Here is an 18,381-nt window from a genome sequence, read left to right on the forward strand (position 1 = left end):
GACTGTCCTTTACTCGTTTTGATTAGCTTAAAAAACACGCCATCAGTTTGCGCTTATTTAAACTCACATAGATTAGATATACGTAATTTTTTCAAGGGAGAAAATGGAAACAAGACTCAATTTTGGAAATTATTAGGATTCTAAAATAAGGCTGAAATAGATTTCCTGTTATTAACGGGGTAATTATACCACCATCCCTTTTAGTATAAGAGATATATGAAGATTATTGAAATTGATAAATAGAGGAGTATCCCGGGTAGCCTTATCCATATTCCTTAGCTGATTTAAATTGATACAAGTATCAAATAAGGAGCTTCCGGCTACTTTGCATTATACTTTAGCAATCTGTCTAAAGTTACTGGTAAATGATAGAAGATTCTTATCTAAATGATATATGGCACTTATTTATTCTTGTTCCTCTTCAGACCCTTCGTAACCTTCAGTAGCAACAGTTGAATCAGAAAAGCTTTCTTCGTCCTTTTGTGTGCTGGAAGTTTTTGACTTGCTCTCTGAATCAGTCTTTGACTTGTAATCTGCCTCAGTCTCATACTCTGCAACTAATGATTGGTCTGAAGCACTTAAGTATTTCATTGGTTTTGAATATAATTGGTAAATTGAAGTCAAGTTCTTGATCCTCAAAATCTTTCTTTCATGTGCCAAGAAGCCTCTCCATGTAGTTAAAGCTTGGTTATCAGCGAATACAGGGAATACTGAACCTAATCTTTTGGATAGAATATCTGATATGGTTTGTTCATCATCAGAAAATGATGCAACTGCTGAGAAAATTCCACAAATAGTGTTTGTATGGATTGGAATGGTTGATCCCTTGACCATCTTGTTGAGGATTTGCTCAGAGAAGTATGCAAACAATTGAGAGCGATTAACCAAAGGAACTGATAATCCATCGCACCTCTTTGCCAAATCAGTAGCAATGCATTTACCTTCTGGAGTGGTACTTTTACACCAAGCACTGTGTGCTTTAACTTTGGATTCGAATATCACTGAATCCTCGAGTACATATGGTCTATGAACGGCGTGATCTTTTTCCAAGAAGAAGATATTTCTAATCTCGCCAAATCCATAGATCTTTGTGGTTGACAAGTCACTTGAAGGCAATAATTTGTAACCAGATTTAGAGCAAATATCTATCAAGACATTATCTGCAACCTCTTCCCACTCCTGTACATGAAGACCAAAAACGGCCTTGATTGACTCAGCACACTGTTGAGCAGAGGAGTTCTCGAATGGATTTAGCTCTTGTAAAGTGTAAGAGACTTCAGAACAAACATCTCGATAAATCTTGGAATCAACTCCCTTTGCGAGAGAAGATGCTGAAATGGCCTCCTGAAGAGCCTCAGACTTATGAATAGCAGCTCCAAATAGCCTTGAGGTGTATGGAGCAACCTTGGGGAAGGATCTCAAGTTATAATGAGCAGCAACCTCTGTTGGATTCATTAATGCTAAATTTAAAGGTCTTAAGTCAACTGCTGGTAAAGATGGCATCTTGAAAATGCCTGAACATATTTCTTTTCTAATGAACTCGTCTAGCCCTGCCTCATTTCTCAAAGCAGCAGTAGCTCTCAAAACGGAGGCACATTGAACATCATTTCTCATTTCGTCATACATGGTAATTAAGATTCTTAATCCCAAACAAGTATCTTCGACAAAAGTAAACCTTCCTCTTTCTCTTAATTTGGATGCAGCACGAACTGCCATATCATACAGTTTTCCAGATCCCATAGTAGAAAGTAATCCAAACTTGTATGGCTCTCTTCCGTACTGCTGGAGTGCCAAACATTCGTTAGTGTCTCTGAACAAACCACTCGGTTTGACTGGGAGTACTCTTCCTAACTCACTAGCACCATGTCTATCAGTACGCTGCATTAATACTGGGCCAGTTGCAGTAGCAGATCTACCCCACAACGGTGCATCAGTTGGAACGTGTCTTCTGAAACGGCTTGCTTTTTCGTATGGACCCTTTCCAGACTCAACAGGGTGAGTAGGGAAGCTTGGGATTCCGGAAGATACTTTCTCTGGCAAGACGTAACCTGGAATCTTGGAGGCCTTGTATGGGCCAATCAAGTGCCAATATGTATCTGCAGTGTCACGGATGATAACTCTTTGTGGCCTGAACCTTTGTAAAGTGCGGATACTCTCAGCCAACATAGGTGGTAACATTCTGGACCCCTGCCATCCAATAGCCTGAACGACTAAATCTCCACCTGCAAATCTAATAGCGCTAATTGGCCAAAAACCGGCTGTCTTTTCGACTAACAATTTACCCTCAATAGAAGAACCCCCACTGCTAGTTTGGAAAAGTCCTCCCAAACCTGGATGCTCTGGGGTTGAAATCATTGTAATAGGTGGAGTAATAAAAACACGGTAACCTCTTGATGCTAAGTCCAAGGCCCTTCCCTGAACCTCTAATGCATTCCTTGACTTGGAGCTGATCCACATTTGATGTCCTCCGCTCTTAACTTTTCTGAAACGTTCATGAACTGGATTCATGTCAGCTGGTGCCTGTAACGAGGCAGAAAGCTTCGCTGAGTCCCAAACAACTAGGAATGGGTTCTTTGGATTGCTCTCATCCAAGTATTGCCTTACTTTTGAGTGACTTCCTGGCATATACAACCCAGATTTCATGGTTCCAATCGGACCTACCCCAGAAACAGCTTTATCATGAATATACCCTTCCATTGAACCAATTGGAGTACCCATTGGTCCCATTGGACCCATCTGACCCATCTGACCCATCGGACCCATCGGACCCATCGGACCCATCGGACCCATCGGACCCATTGGACCCATCGAACCCATTGGACCCATTGGACCACCCATTGGACCTCTCATCGGACCTCCCATTGGAATACCCATTGGACCCATTTGAGTACCCATTGGTCCCATTGGACCGTAAACGTTTAATGAAATCTTTCCACCAGCACCAGCATATCCTCCCTTGGCTCCAGACAGACCCATCATTGAAGGACCACCAAACCCTGAAAGATGTGAGGTGAAAGCTGGGGAAGCTCCCGGAACTCCTGCTGATAATCTTACGCTCTCCAACTCAGAGAATGTGGATGGGTAAGGACCAAGCATTGTCTGAGCATCAAATTGAGTGGCTCTTGCCATCAAAGCCTTAATATGATCATCTGGTAATGGTCTTCCCTTCTCATCGTGAGTTGGAATGGAAAGCTTACCGCCCGGATAATTCAACATATATTTCTCTGGATGATAGTTTGGGCTAATTCTCAATGCATGAATCTCCTCTAAAGAACCTTCTCTCGCTGAAAAACCTCTCTTTTTCAAAAATTGTAATCTAAGTCTGCCCTTAACTTTTGTTGAAACTTCTCCATCAGTCTGAACAACTACCTGATGTACCCTCTCATCCCATGCCTCCTCAACTCCAGCTAAGTTCAAGTCGGATGGGGCAAACAAAAGATTGTTAAAGTTGGCACGATCTAGCCTGGGTAATGAAGGAGGGTTTGATGTCACTTTAGCATCAAACATCTTTTTTTGCTCCTCAGCGAGCTTCATCTGAGCCGCAATATCTGGATTCTTCATAACTCTACCCGGAACCTTAGCAGCATGGATAACCTGTGGAGTTCTTGCGGATTCAAGAACCTGGCTCCTGATCATATTTCTTGCAATGTTGCCACTTCTAGATAAATATCCAGTCCCGAAACATCCTCCTATCAATGCCAACTCAACCACTAAAATCAAAAAACTTCTCATTATTTATTTCTGAAAGCTTTAATATATAATTTACTAAAGACAACTCTTCTTTGAATATATATATCCTTCAATAATTCACTTCTCCTCTTATAAACCCTTGTTTATGATCAAGCAAAAGTGTCCAATATTTTTATACTACCTTGAAAAACAAGGAATTATTATTGCTCTCACTCTCTCACTTTCACTCTCCTACTTATCTGCCTTTGTTGCACTGGGAAAAAAAAAATTCTACTCCTCATTAGATCCAGTAATAGAAATTAATAGATGGCGCCAAAGTCGAGACTTGCATCTATTAATCTTTTTATCCATCTAGCATTGTTTGGATATATTACATAAATATTACGTACAAAAAATTGGCAGAGAAAGTTATTTTTGACTCTCAAGATCAATTTTCTTCCTCCTCATTTTCGCATCTTCTTTTCCGTAGACCAGATTTCCAGCAATAAAACCTTGATTTTGGTTTTGTCTCCAGTAAATCCTTCATCCCCTTATCGGACATACTTTACTACAACTTTAATTTGACCTTCCGAATATTACTTTTTTTTCTTTATATTTGCATAAATTCTTTAAAAATTTCCGTTTGTGAACTCTTGCCAACAAAGTTCCCGCCGGATTTTAATTGCACTGGTACAAAGTGACCAGTCAAAATTGGGTTGGAAGTTGTGATAATATCTTTTCCAGTCTTGAGTGAAATCAACTCAAAATTGTATGAATATCCTTAGACTAATAGCCTTTAGGTGACTTTAAACTTGACAATCTTTTAAGATTTTCTCTCTAAATTTACCAAGGCTAAGATGCTTTCTAAGAATTAATATGAATAGCCCTGTAAATGAGCCAAATCAATTCACAACCAGAAATGTAGAGAAGATTTACATTGAGATTAACGATAGCTTTGAAGATTTCTCGAGCTCCGAAAATGATACTTTAATCAGAAATGATATTCAAATAAAGCAAAAGCCGCTTCTAATTAGGAAGACACAAAACCTAACAATCGGTCATTATATTCTATTCTACGGATGTATCCAAGGATACATGGAGCAGCTGTTTCCTGCAAATTATTCACTTTTCGAGAATCTTCTGTCAATGGATCCTGTCACAATTGGTACAGCAGCCTTCTTACAGAAGCTAATGTTTACTATTGCCTCACCATTTTGGGGGATGATAATAGACCACTCAGACCCTGTTGAAATAATGAAATTCTCAATCATTTCAATAACAATTTCTTCATTTCTGATATGTTTTTCGCATACGATAAACCAGTTCTTCTTTTCCATGTGTTTTTGGGGATTATTTTCCGCAGTACTTGGTCCATTGTCACAAAAGATTGCCTCAGATAAGATTTTGGACGGTGGAAGAGGAAAGTACTTTGGAAAGCTCATGTTTTTCCAGACAATTGGAAGGCAATGTGCCTTATTATTCACGGGGTTTGTTGGCAACAAATATAAAATTGAAACCTCTAAACATTTTGGATTCTGGATGTTTCCTTTTCTTCTTTCAAGTTTGTCGGGGATAATTCTCTTCACTTTATTAAGAATCTTTATTTCCAACAGTAATAAAGACTTTCAGCAAAGCAATATACACTTATCCATAAGATTTAATGGAATCTCATCCATCAAAAGTTTAGGCTATGTTTTCAAGTCAAAAACTGTGATTTCACTTTTTTTCCTGGGAATGGTCAATGCAATCCCCAGAAGTGCTTTGAACTTTATTCCAATGTGGCTCCAATCAACAGGACTTTCTCAACTTAGTGCTTCGTTTATTGTTTCAATTAGTTGGATTGCTGCCATGTTTGTATCACCTATAGTTGGTTTCGTTAGCGATGTATTTTATAATTTCTCTCCTTCAAAAGGGAGGATATTCATGGCTCAACTTTCGCTAATTTTCAGATCTATATTCATATACTGTCTAATTGCAAGAGTCCCTAGCACAGTTTCCCACTTTGAGTCTGAACAATCCAAGATAATTGTATACTCCATAATCTCCTTCATTATTGGACTATTCGCAGGATGGCCTGGGATTGGTGCCTGCAGGCCCATCCTCTGCGAAGTCATCCTACCTCAACATAGAGCAACAGTTTTTGCTTTATCATCCACATTCGAAGGGATTGGAGCAGCATTCTTTGGAACTAGGTTTGTTGGAGACCTTGCTGTTTCTATCTTCGGATATAACTCAAACAAGCAACTCCCTGATTCTACTTCAAACTACATTGCACTAGGTAATGCCATTCTTTGCATGACAATTTTCCCCTGGATAATCAGTATTTTACTTTTCTACTTCATCACAAGAGAAAGTCAAAAGACAGTGTCTATAAGCAAGGACAAATCAAGTATGGAGAAGATTCCTGGTAAACAGTCATTTATTGAAATCAAGTCAGTGTAAGGATCCTTACTCAATGGATACGAACACATGTGTTTATAAAGTTATATATTTTTACTTTTGTATAGATTTATTCTCCCAGAAATTTTTTTTTAAGTTAATTAAACTTTTTTTTACACTTGTATATCCAAGTCTACACATTTAGGCGCCAAAATTCGCATGCGCTGTACAAAGTTGACAATTCTTAAGATATATTGATTAGAATAAAAAGTTCAGATTGACAAAAAAAGAGTAATTTTTCTGAAAATGGATGTTACTCAAATTTTTGTTTGTGAGGTTAGTTTTGCTGTAAAATAGTTATTACTCATCATTTGCACTTTGATTTTTGCTATTTAGGAATGTGGATCTGCATATACTGGAAGAGAAATATATAGCCGTCACTTGGAGATTGCTCATAAAAAAAAGACAAATGTCAGGAAAATCATAGAAAATGCTAAAAGCAAGGCTGGAAATGTGACAAACGCTCCAACTTATGTAGAATCTTATCTCTCCTCCAAGAATAAGGATGGAAAGGACTCAAATGCTAAGAACCAGAGAGCAGACTTCCCAAGAGTCTCTATTGATCCATTCGAACCTAAGGAAAAGAAAATAGTTGAGGAGATTGGCCAGGGAGTTGCTGCTGAGAGACTTGCACAATACCTAAATGCCACAGGTTCCTCACTAGCAAAGGAAATTCCAAAATCGAGTGTCCCTAAAGTAGAAAAGTCTTCTAGTAAGAAATTTGAAGCTAAATCGATGTCATTAGATGAGATTTCAAAAAGCCTTCTCCCTATTCACCTGGATATGGTCAGGCTTTCCCAAATACCGCCGATTCTAGGATTGCAATTAGAAGTCTCTATGGGTCAACTTACAAACTGGTGCAACCAGGTTGAAAAGTACATAGAGATTAAGGGGCAGAAAAAGGGCTTATTTAGAGCAAAAAAGAAGTCTCTCCTAGCTAACTTCGAGAAAGTTCTGCTCCAATCTAGAGAATATATCAACAACACTCTTCGTCCAGAAGTAAAAAAGTGCTCCGCAATCTGTTCTCTACTAGAACAGCAATTTAACGAAGTAGAGTCAATAAGAACAAAAGTTAATGCTTTTACCAAGACCGGTTCATACTCAGCAACTGAGACTTCTGAATTGATTACCAAATATGAAGAAATCTCAAAAACCTTCCTACGTGAAATCGTTCACAATAATAAAAAGGTATTGTTCTGGAATGCAACAGTCGAGGAGATCCATAAGCAAGTAAAGGAAATGATCAATTTATTCAATGAGCAGGTAGACATGCTATCGAGGGAATTCAACTCGAAGATGATTTTTACTCTATTCTTACCTCAAAAGGTTATTTTCATCTAATTTTTTTGCCGCAGATCAAGAGGGGGAAGACTGTGAAATCAAGAATGATTAACAAATAGCTTCTCTGTTGCTTATAAATTATTTTGTCTAATTAAATATCTTCCTAAAAACTTTTCGTCTGCGATTTTTCTTTCTTTCGAGCAATTTAATTTGTTTTTCTCAATCTTGACTCGTATCTAATTGGCGCTAAAATTCTGGTACTTCGAGCTATTGTTTGCTGAATGTTGGATTTAATTTGGGGCACTATGAGCCAAATCTGTACTCTTCACTAGAACAACAGAGACAACTATTTTTTGCAGTGGTATAACTGTGCTAATTTCTTTTAATTCTTCTAATTCAGAGGATTTTTAATTGAATTAATAGATTGCAAGAATCTCAAAATACTAAGGCTCACAAAACGACTTTGAAAATGGAACTTTTCAAAAAGGTTTTTCTGTTTGCAGTCTTTTACTGTGGACTTTCTGCCTCGCAGGATTTGAGCATTTTAAGTGACCCAGCTCTTAATCAAGAAGGTAGTACTGAATCCCACACAAAAGATCTAGAAAACTATTTTAGCATCGATAATGATGTAGAGAAGAAGATTAATGCAAATGTAACAGTTGAACTGTTGGATGGAACAAACACAAATGAAAATGATATGTCTGAAACCTGGAACTTACACCTAAACAATGGTGAAACCTTTAAGGAAAGTGATAACATCTACTACTCAAGAATTGGTAAGTCTCCTGAGAATATTGCAAAGAACATCCCCGATATCAGAGCAGCAATTTTAAATTGTATGAATCAGATCAGATCTGTGGAGGGAGAGAAAGCCGCAAATATGAACATGTTAGCTTGGGACTACACAATTGAGGGGTATGCAACCAACTCTGCTCAAAGAATATGTTCTAGTGGAGAAGTTCTCCAGAGCCCCAATTTATGGCCTTACAAAGGGGCTGAGGGAGAGCTAATAGCCACTTCTCCACAACTCCATAATGCGGATCCTAGAACAGTAATGGACAAGGTATGCGACCTCGTTCAGCAGTGGAATAATACAGGTTCTTTCTTGCCAAGACAAACAGATTTTTCAAACATTTTTAAATGGGATATTGGAAATACTTTCCAGTATGCAGAACCATATTTACAACTTGTTCTAGCCAAGACCACAGTTGTTGGGTGTTCCTTCCAAACAAATTGTCATGATAATATTGGAACCGTCGTGGTTTGCCAATTTAGTGATAAGCCTGACCCAGAAGTTCCTCCTTATGCTCATATCCACAAGGCTTTCAACCTTACTGAGCCTCAGCGTCAGCCATGCGGAAGATGTGGCTTTGGAGCCAAGTGTTGTTATCAAAATTTGTGTGTTGGAAGAGACATCGGATCATCTTGTCCAAAATGCACCTTTTCAGATCCGATTAAGGAGAATAATGATGACCTCGCATACTGCTTGGACAAGTATTACCAAACCTGCTCAAACTCAAATTGTCCAGATGCATGCGTAGATAAGCATCAGATTCCTGAGGGAATTCTGATCAATCAGTGTTTGTGTACTTCCAAACAACTGATTGAAGATATGCTTCTCTTTGATCAACTTCCCCTCGACCCCCAGTTGTCTTATACTGAAGGTTGGAAGAATAAAAAAGTGTATCTCCACGGAGTTTGCAGAAATGTTAATGGAGAAACTCCAAAAGTGATCGAAATTCCAGATGTAGGTGGTATTCATGAAGAAAAAGAGCCTGAAGAGGTAAATATTGGAGTCAAAATTATCTCCTCAGAGAGTATTAGGTCTGCAATCTTGAATAATTTAAACACTATAAGATCATCTCAACTTGCTGCTGATATGGCAATGTTGATGTACGACTTTACTCTTGAGGGTTATTCCAGAATCAGGGCAAAACAAATCTGTGAGTCTGAAAATCAATACTCTGAATTTTTGGGGATCAATGGGACTTTTCCACCTTTTGTCAAATGGCCATACAGAGGAGGGTCTGGTGAGACATTGTACCTGTTAAATGAGACTTCCTCAGTTCCAGTTGATATTGACGATCAGGAAATGGCCAACATCCAGTTAGGAAATGTTGATCCAATCCAGATAATCGAAGACGCAATACAAAGTTGGTACTCTGAGGGAGAATCTTTTGATTTCTTCAATGTTACAAATAACTTCGGAAAGGATTTCTACAACTATAGAATGATTCTCCGAGCAGAAGCAACTGGTGTTGGGTGCTCTATAGCAACTAACTGTAAGCTAAATGGAATTAAGACAGTTCTTGTTTGCCAATACAACTATCCAAACTTTAAAGACCCAATGCATGTTAAAGAATCCATTTCAAGGAGAAAGCTTTTGGACATCAAATATCTAGAATATGACCTACCTTATCTCCATATAGAAGCTGATCCATTCCTACTCCTTCAACAAAGAAGACCTTGTGGTCGTTGCAGAAGAGGATCTACATGCTGTGAAAACAATCTTTGTGTTGGAATCGATATCTCCCAATCTAGCGTTACTTTTGTCCCCCCTATTTTGGAGAACCGTCAGAGTGGAGGTTGTAGATCTGCCTTTGTGAGACCCTGTAACCAACTTAATTGCCAGGTTAACTGCATGAATCCAAGCACTTCTTATTTAGCTCATCAATGTTACTGTGTTAGTCCAGAGAACATGGGTAAACTTGCCTTTGCAAATCCAGAGGCTTTAGAGCTTAACAAAACTCTTATTGAGGAAATTTACAATAGGAATGTAACCACTGATGGATTTAGCCGTATGCTAATGATAGATGGAGTTTCTACTCCACATCCCATAACAACTTATGGTTATATCTTTGGTTTGGTTAATTCTCATGGTTTGTGTCTCAAACTTCCAGGCTTTGAAGAAGAATACGGTGAGACAGTAATGGAATCTATTGAAGGTAATATAACTGCTAACATCGAAAGGATGGGATTCTCTGTGGACAATGATAACATCACATTGTTGTCCGATGTCTTCATGGACTTACCGGAAGATGATTCTTTTATTCAAAAAGACTTAACTGACAAGTTTAGACAAGAATTCTTGCTTGCAATCAATAGCTTTAGAAGTATTGTGGGTAAATTCGCAACAAACATGAACAAACTGGCTTATGACTTCACGTTGGAGGGAATTGCCAAATCTTCAGCGAAGCAATGTCAAATTGCATCTCTGAATAGGTTCTTTGAGATAAGTGGAGTACCTCCTTTAACCTATTTATCTCCAGCTAATGAGACATTACTCCCAAATAATGTGGCATCAATAGTAGCAAGTTGGGCAAAACCACTCATCTCAACAAATGGAAATATTCAAACTGAAAGTTTCCTAGAATCTTTAAATAAATATGGAAAGTCTCTTCCAGACTCAGCAAAACAACTATTTAGTGCTCACACAACTTCTGTTGGATGTTCAATATTTTCAAATTGCCCTGAAGGTAGGTATTTTGTAGTTTGCCAGTTCAATCATCTTGATAAAACAGAATATCCATTTAAACCAATAGAAGATGGATTAAGTATCCCAAAAGCCCCTTGTAGCTGTTGTGGGTCTAGAGCAAGCTGCTGTGAAAATAATCTTTGTGTTGGTGGAAACAGTGTTGGACAAGATTTTTCTGTATGCAATGATATTTCCCTTAGTAATGAGGATAGAAAATCATGTAGTTCCACTTTTTACAAGAGCTGCAAAGATCTGAACTGTAAAGGTCAATGTCTAAAGCCTTTGGAGGAAAGTGATCCTTTCTATGACCACTACATTTTTAACCAATGTACATGCAGTAGAAAAAAGAGTGGAAGTTCTCCTCAGTCAGGACTATTACAAGATGGTAAAGCTTTGATTAGAGGAAGCTGTACAAGTGTAAACACGACTAGATTAGATTCCCCAAGCGTTCTTGTGACACATAACAATTTATTGGATTTGGAACTTATTTCTAACGGTAGGAACGGAAATACGGTATCTCAAGCTCTTTCAGCTGCCTTACAGACTGAACTCAAGGGGAAGTTAACGGTTCTAGATTCGAGGCCTATCCTTTACGCTTTGAATAAGAAAAGAAGCAAGTTAGGTAAGAATACAGTCAATATGAATATGTTAAAGTGGGATTATTCCCTACAAGGATATGCTCAAAATTGGGCTACAGTTTGCTTGGCAGGAAGGAATAACAATAGTCCTCATGAATTCCCATACAGAGGAGGAGAAAGTGAAGTTGTTTATTCTTCTGAAATAGGTGAAGAGTACGACGAGCGTACTTCTCTTTTGAAGGTTGTTGATTCTTGGTTCTCAGCTGAGGAAGTTTACGAAAGAAATAACGGAACAATTCCAATAACACCAAGAGTCATGGATTTCCTTACAGTGTCTCAAGCAACAGCTTCTTCAGTAGGTTGTTCAGTTGTTAAGGGATGCCCAAACGCTGGATTCGTTGTGGTTTGTCAATTTGACTCTGGGGTTAATCTAAATAGGTATCCCTATATAAAAATCTCAGAAGCAAAGGAGAATAATGTACCTGAATCACAAGCCCATCCCTGTGGAAAATGTTCTTCAGGGTCAACATGTTGCAGTGAAAATCTATGTGTAGGAATAAGTCAGAATCCAAGCAAGCTTGCAGCTCCATTGGTTGCAAAGCTTTCTTCCAGTAGAAGTTGTATCTCATCTATTTCTAAGAAATGTAGCTCGGGATTATGCTCAGAAGGTTGTATTCCCCAAGTGACTCCTGAGGAATCGGAGAAGATTGCTTTGTATGATGAGGACAACTCTATACAATTTACAATTAATCAGTGCCAATGTGTCTCAGGAGAGTTCTTGGGAACACCAACCGACGCTTGGAAACTCGGAATGGTACGTAGAAACGGACATTGCGAGAAAGTTAATGGTTATAATGTTGAAGTAGCTAAGACTCAAATCCACTACCTTAATACAGTTACAAACACAACGGACAGTTCTGGTCAAGACTCAACCCATGATAATAGTAACTTCGAGGGGAAAAGGGGTAAATCAAAACAAGAATTTTCGCAAGAGTGCATTGATCAGGCCAATGCCAATGGATTGTCCTTGAAATGTATCGCCAATCCATTAAAATGCTCAGCTCACACTCTATGCTACGCATATCCAAATAGGAAAAACTGCTTCTGTGGAGACGAAAAGAGCGAGAAATGCGAGGCGTTAAAACTTTGCAGAAGAGATTTGCAAAATCCAGTTGAGTTTGTAAATCCTAATTGCATCGGGAGACAAGCCTTATCTGAAGGCTGTCCTTGTTCGAGGAATATATTTAGTCTAGAGTGCAGTTGCAGTGTCTACCCAAAGAATCCGGGATGTCCTTGTGATAAGGAGCCCAAATCCTTCATATGCAAGGATTTGCTCAGAACATCAGAAGCTGCTCAACAGAAAATAAGCTTTGCCTTGTCTGAAGTTAATCGCGTTTCTAAAACGCTAAGAGGTTAGGCTAATTAGCTAGGCATTGTGTGAAAGTAAGTCTTCATTTATCTTGGCTATGTTTTCTCTATTACTCCTTTGAGAATTAAACCAAAGTGATTCATCAATAAACAATACGGCGTTAATTATTATGTTGAGTTCCCGCCTAAAAATCTGCTTTTTTTCTTTTTCTTTGAATTAATATATAAAGTAATAAATTGTCGAATTAACACCGACAAGAAAAACAGCTAAGCTGAGAGTGGCAGTTTAGATATCAAAAATAAGTTCTGAGTAAACTCTAAAAATTTTTAAATCAATAAATAAGGAAGGAAATTGAGTTATACAAACATGTTTTTTTTGTTCAAAGTAGTCACACTAGCTCTCGCATGATTAAATTAAATAAATTTAAATCAATGAAAAAATTGGCAGAAAAATACGTAATTATACTTAAAAAATCAAAGAAATCGATAAATATTTTAAAAATGTTGACAAATGCCCAAGTAACCGTAACAAGGCGCCAAAACTGGAATTAATTAAACTGAATAAAAAAAAATCATTTGATAATTAACATTGAAATTTGCGATGGTTTGAAACGGAATCATTGTGAATGGTGATTAATGACAGAAATACGGAAAACTAGTTTTATTTCCTTATTTGTAGCCAAAATTTTGGCACTTTCCCTTTTTTTGGTGATTTTCTCTTCCAATTTTGAAATCCAAAACAAATTAGCACATCTTCAAGGGACTAGTTTGTTGAGATTGTCAGAACGGGCTGTAAAAAATGAAGTAAACGGGGGTTCCGGATCTGGAGGTTTGGATTTGAAAGCAAAGACTGATGTTTTGGAAGTGGATAATCAAGAGGTGGATAGTAAAGTAAATTCTGAAGCTGAATTAGAAACAGATAATACGAATGCGATGGAGGATAAAATGTCAGAATATTCTCTAGATAATGTGGATAAGCTGATATTACCCATAGTTAGTATGTGCTTGACTGAACTGACAAATATTTACGACATTCTTGAATTAGAGTACAATTCAATTTCATCGGTTTCAATGTTGGACAATTTAGAGGAGTGCATCAACACAAGAAATACAATTAATGAGATTTTGAAGATAATGGTAAAGGCCAAGGAATTGCTTTTCTATGAAAAGAAAAACGATCTCTCTGATTACAATTCAGTAAAAAAGAACTCAGGAAACGAAACTAAAGACCAGAAAAGTAAAACCTCTGATTTATTCTTTTATCTTCAGACTAATATCTCAATACTGAAGAAGACTATTTCTTTTTATAATATCAAATACAGGGTTTATTCAAGCCAAGAACAAATTCTTGGTCGAATTTCTACTTTAATGAATGAAATTAATACTTTGGTTTATAGATTCAAAAATATTACCAAAAATAATAAAAATACTTTTGAGAGAGTAATATTTGAAGTTACAAAGACTGTATCCAAGGTTATTAATGAATATAAATCTATTTTGAGGAAAACCCACTTGTTTGTATCCACCAAGTATTACACCAAACACTCTAAGAATGTTGAGCATTATGTGCAAACTATTTCATGCATGCTCAAATATAGACTTCAGCGTTCGCCTGTCTTTGAAGAACTCCTATTTATGCTGAAACCAACTTTCAAGCTCTGTCAGTAGTCAAATTACACCTTTTTCCAATTTAGGAATTAATAATATAAAATTTTTCTCCCACCCTTAAATTATTCCCATGCCTTTAGTTGCCGCCAAAACTGTGTGAATAAGTTATTTCCCATGTACACGCTATTGTCACCATTGGACTTAATTTCCTCTTCTATTTTCTTTCATTAACTAGTTAAAAGTGACTATACTTTTGATTTTCTTTTTTAACTTACTGACCTTAAAATATGGGAGGAGGCGGACTTCCTGAATGGTGTTATCTTAGTAAAGATGGGGAATGTGAAGGGAGGGGAGGAACTTATGTTAATGTAATTGGAAACGGTGGTCGTATTGGAAATGGAATGGCAATGACTATGATTCCTAACTCTGATAGCGATGCTCTTTTTAAACTACAAATGAAGAGTAAAGGGACTGTAGCTAATTTTAAATGTAAAGGAGGAGTTTCTGAGTTAACATTTTCTGGAAATACTGCTAGGTTTACGACTCCATCAATATCAGGATATAACAGATGTTCTGTGATTATTGGTCTTAGTGGAGATAGAATCCACGTTAGTCCTTTTGGTTCCAAAAATATTTCTTTGGGAAGCATTCCAATGTCTCCATCCGCTTCTTTTAACGAGATTTATTGCGAAAGTGGTTATGCTAGATATGGAGCTATTCATTCTGGGTACAACCCTTCTCCTCAAGTTATTTCCACACCAGTGTCACAGGGAATTACCAACGTTCATAGCTCCCTTTCACTTCCTTCAACTACTACTACTACCACAACTACTACTACCACCACAACTACTACCACAACTTCGCCTCCGAAGTTGATAGTTGAAGCGGAAAAATACGTTATTGTTCCAAGCATACAAAGTGCATCAGCATCTATTTCTTTCTCCATTAGCAAGTCTTTATTGGCTTCATCGACACTTACCGTTACTTTGTCTGATGTTGACTATTTAACTCTTGCTAAAGTCAACCTTAAATCTTGTTGTTTAGAGCTAACTTCAGATAATGAAGATCACTTTGACAAAGTAATGTATAATACAGAAATGAAGAGTCTCTCAACACTAAACCTTACTTTAGCCTGGACTAAAGCGTTTATATATTTGATTCTAGTCTCCAGCATGACTATTTTAGCCTCTGTTCCAAGGCTTGGAAACCTTAATACTCCTGCTGTTGCAATTCTTGAAAACAACTCTGGAGCGGAGCTTACAACCACATGGAGGTACTCAAATGAGTTTGAAGTACCAAAAATATCTACTTGTAATCTAATGAGCTATGATAGTTCATGTAAGTCTACATCAGTATCCATAGTTTCTCCAGTCTCATGGAAGCCTGATGTATCATTCTTAAGATACGGCTTTATCTCCCCAGTAAGCAGTAACTATCCCATTTCCTTCTCCATAACTTCCAGCGGGACTCTCTTTGCCTCTATTAACTTCAGTCAAACTGGCATTTCTGTCTCCATCCCATCATCGTCGCAAACTGCTTCGATGAGCTATACCAAGATTCCAAATCCAGGAGAGTGGGTTTCCGGGGATATCTTTATCTTAAGCTCTAAGTTATTCAATACTTTGGATAGAACAGAAAGTTCTAAGGTTTGTACGCTTGTCAAATCTACATGCACCGCGACATCTTCTTGGTCTTCCGTCAGTGACTCCGATTTGATTGCTAGATACGCAATTTTGTCAAAGCTTTCTATGGATGCAGGAATAGAAGAAGATGAAGAGCAGCCCAAGCTTTATGTCACCTATAAAGGTGTTTACGCACTAAGTGTCAACATCCCTAATAAGGACCTGAATGGAGCAACTGTACAAGATAGTCCAACATATCAACCTTTAGTTTATTGGAAGGTATACAGAGGTCTTTCTCCTTCGATTTATTTTCCCTCGGATGAAATCTCAATGGTTAAGTACAACGTTACAAACCCTGTTACCACTACAACAACTGCCGTAACTACAACTACAACTAAATCTACAAGCTCAGGATCATGGATGGATGGCTTTTTATCTTGGTTTTAAAGTATCAAGGTTAATTCTACTAGAGATTTTGTCTAGACTACAAAATTTATTCTTAACACCACAATATATTAAGAACATTGAATTTATTTCCTTTTATTTTGTGGGAATTCTTTCATCTTTTAATAAAAATTCTGACAGGGATCAAATCATGCAGTCCTGTGTGCATGTTGGGTAACTTTACGTTTTGTCTTGGTGTTAATAATAATCGTTCAAAAAATTAGTATTATCTTTTTAGAAAGATAATGTATAAGTACTATTTTTCACTTTTTTCTTTCTTCACTTTTTCATTAATTTTAACTGGTTGTTATTTCAATTGGGAAAATAACTATGGTAGATTTGCCTTTAAGATCTTGAAAGATGTAAAAGTAGATTTCGCTTTTGACAGCTACATATCAAAAGAAAACCTTGAGACGGAGGTTTTTGGTAAAGGTAAGTTAATAAATACGAGGGTAATCCAAATTTAGGGTCTCTTTCCTTTGGGGTCTAGTGATCTCAGAATCTATTAATTCCAAACTTAACTTAGGTCATGAAATTCTTTTGGGAGAATCAAGAAATGATGGAAACCAAGAGAACCTATTAGAAAATTCTGAGGATACTGAAAGATCAGAGGGATACTCAGGGGAGATCCTGGATCTAGTTAAAAACTTTATTGCAAATACGAACAATTTTTTCAGCACCTTCAGATTCCCCGTAAATTTGAACCCCAGGGGATTCAGCATAGGGATGAGACTTAAATACCGAATGAATTCAGATCCGATTAAAATTATATTTATAGGTAGGGATTTGAGGAACTTGTTGAACATTATTATCAAGGAATGTAGGATTTATCTCTTTTCCAAGGACAAGAGCAATGGTTTTTTGTATGATAGTTCTCCTTTATTTATATCAAAGAATAGCTCAGAAGATCTCCAGCTGATAATGGACTGGACTGAAAACACATTCAGGGTTTCCGCAATTATGCCTGACAACTCCCAAGTGGCATTGGGGAGCATCGTAAAAACGGACTCTCCCTTAATAGCTTCTGGTTCTGCCTATGTAGGGGAGGCATTAAACCCACTCCAGGTTGAGTGGAACTTCAAGAACAGGCCTCTAAACGCTAGATTCGAGTGTTTGATTAACTATTTTGAGGAAAGATGTAAGAGTAACTCGATTCAAATGTCAAATACTTCAGATAAGAATTTTCCTGGCTTAAAGGCAGATAGGGGTTTCCTCAAGATTGCTTTCCAGTTCCCTCCGAAAGAGAGACTTCCTGTTAGCCTGAGAATGATGGAAGGAGAAGAACTTGCTCTAAACATTCAGTTTTCCCTGGACCAGATGGTAATACATGAAAGCGGAAAGTCTTTTAAGCATTTCTTCCTAAATAGGTACCAGGAGGGCGAGTGGCTGAACCTGGATTTGGTCCCCATTTCGAACTTGAGCCTGAGTTACTTAACTCTAATATTGAAAACTGTGTGCTCTAGAAAAATTTTTGAGCTCAAAAGCACCAGCGGCTGCTTCGAGTCCAATCTGAATGAGAATAATCCAACTAGAGGGTCTTGTGAAAACGAATTTCTTCAGAATATAGCAAGAAGTGGAAAAATTTTGGGCCGTGTGTATGGTATTCCAAATAGTCAAGAGTTTGAGACTTTCAACACATTCAACTCTAGTAGTGGTTTCAAGCTTTTGATGGCAATAGACGAAGAAATTATAGGTAAGCAGAAAAATCTAGTCTTTTAAGACTTGTTTACTTGAATCTCAAGGTAATGTAATTCTAAAAAGAGAATACTTGGATAGGTTCAGTTTGAGCTCGGAAAATAGTAAAAAATCCTCCAACACTACGGAAGATGGTCACGGACCTCTAGGCTATTGGAGACTGAGAGCAGGTTTTCCGAAATACATTGAAAATTTGGTAAGT

At 37.5% G+C, this 18,381-nt stretch overlaps 7 protein-coding genes across 7 annotated transcripts; 6 read left to right on the plus strand and 1 right to left on the minus strand.

Moving 5' to 3' along the window:
* Positions 1 to 405: 405 nt before the first annotated feature.
* Positions 406 to 3,732, minus strand: ELE39_001325 (signal peptide protein; the record flags this gene model as incomplete). Its single annotated transcript, XM_067344364.1, has 1 exon — positions 406 to 3,732. One exon carries the CDS (start codon positions 3,730 to 3,732, stop codon positions 406 to 408), a length of 3,327 nt encoding a protein of 1,108 aa, XP_067200402.1.
* An 813-nt stretch (positions 3,733 to 4,545) lies between these two features.
* On the plus strand, positions 4,546 to 6,111 carry ELE39_001326 (transporter; the record flags this gene model as incomplete). The annotated part of the gene is made up of 1 exon (XM_067344365.1): positions 4,546 to 6,111. One exon carries the CDS (start codon positions 4,546 to 4,548, stop codon positions 6,109 to 6,111), a length of 1,566 nt encoding a protein of 521 aa, XP_067200403.1.
* Positions 6,112 to 6,354: 243 nt separating this feature from the next.
* On the plus strand, positions 6,355 to 7,449 carry ELE39_001327 (Low complexity with coiled coil regions; the record flags this gene model as incomplete). Its single annotated transcript, XM_067344366.1, has 2 exons — positions 6,355 to 6,384; positions 6,445 to 7,449. The coding sequence occupies 2 exons, from the start codon at positions 6,355 to 6,357 to the stop codon at positions 7,447 to 7,449; spliced, it is 1,035 nt and encodes a 344-aa protein (XP_067200404.1).
* A 409-nt stretch (positions 7,450 to 7,858) lies between these two features.
* ELE39_001329 (extracellular with a signal peptide and 4 SCP domains) lies at positions 7,859 to 12,859 on the plus strand (the record flags this gene model as incomplete). The annotated part of the gene is made up of 1 exon (XM_067344368.1): positions 7,859 to 12,859. One exon carries the CDS (start codon positions 7,859 to 7,861, stop codon positions 12,857 to 12,859), a length of 5,001 nt encoding a protein of 1,666 aa, XP_067200406.1.
* Positions 12,860 to 13,446: 587 nt separating this feature from the next.
* On the plus strand, positions 13,447 to 14,478 carry ELE39_001330 (uncharacterized protein; the record flags this gene model as incomplete). The annotated part of the gene is made up of 1 exon (XM_067344369.1): positions 13,447 to 14,478. The coding sequence occupies one exon, from the start codon at positions 13,447 to 13,449 to the stop codon at positions 14,476 to 14,478; it is 1,032 nt and encodes a 343-aa protein (XP_067200407.1).
* A 227-nt stretch (positions 14,479 to 14,705) lies between these two features.
* ELE39_001331 (glycoprotein) lies at positions 14,706 to 16,487 on the plus strand (the record flags this gene model as incomplete). Its single annotated transcript, XM_067344370.1, has 1 exon — positions 14,706 to 16,487. The coding sequence occupies one exon, from the start codon at positions 14,706 to 14,708 to the stop codon at positions 16,485 to 16,487; it is 1,782 nt and encodes a 593-aa protein (XP_067200408.1).
* A 242-nt stretch (positions 16,488 to 16,729) lies between these two features.
* Positions 16,730 to 18,203, plus strand: ELE39_001332 (uncharacterized protein; the record flags this gene model as incomplete). Its single annotated transcript, XM_067344371.1, has 2 exons — positions 16,730 to 16,916; positions 17,011 to 18,203. The coding sequence occupies 2 exons, from the start codon at positions 16,730 to 16,732 to the stop codon at positions 18,201 to 18,203; spliced, it is 1,380 nt and encodes a 459-aa protein (XP_067200409.1).
* Between the last annotated feature and the right edge of the window lie 178 nt (positions 18,204 to 18,381).

Source organism: Cryptosporidium sp. chipmunk genotype I, assembly GCF_004936735.1.
Source record: "Cryptosporidium sp. chipmunk genotype I strain 37763 chromosome Unknown contig_17, whole genome shotgun sequence".
NCBI classification, from domain to species: domain Eukaryota; phylum Apicomplexa; class Conoidasida; order Eucoccidiorida; family Cryptosporidiidae; genus Cryptosporidium; species Cryptosporidium sp. chipmunk genotype I.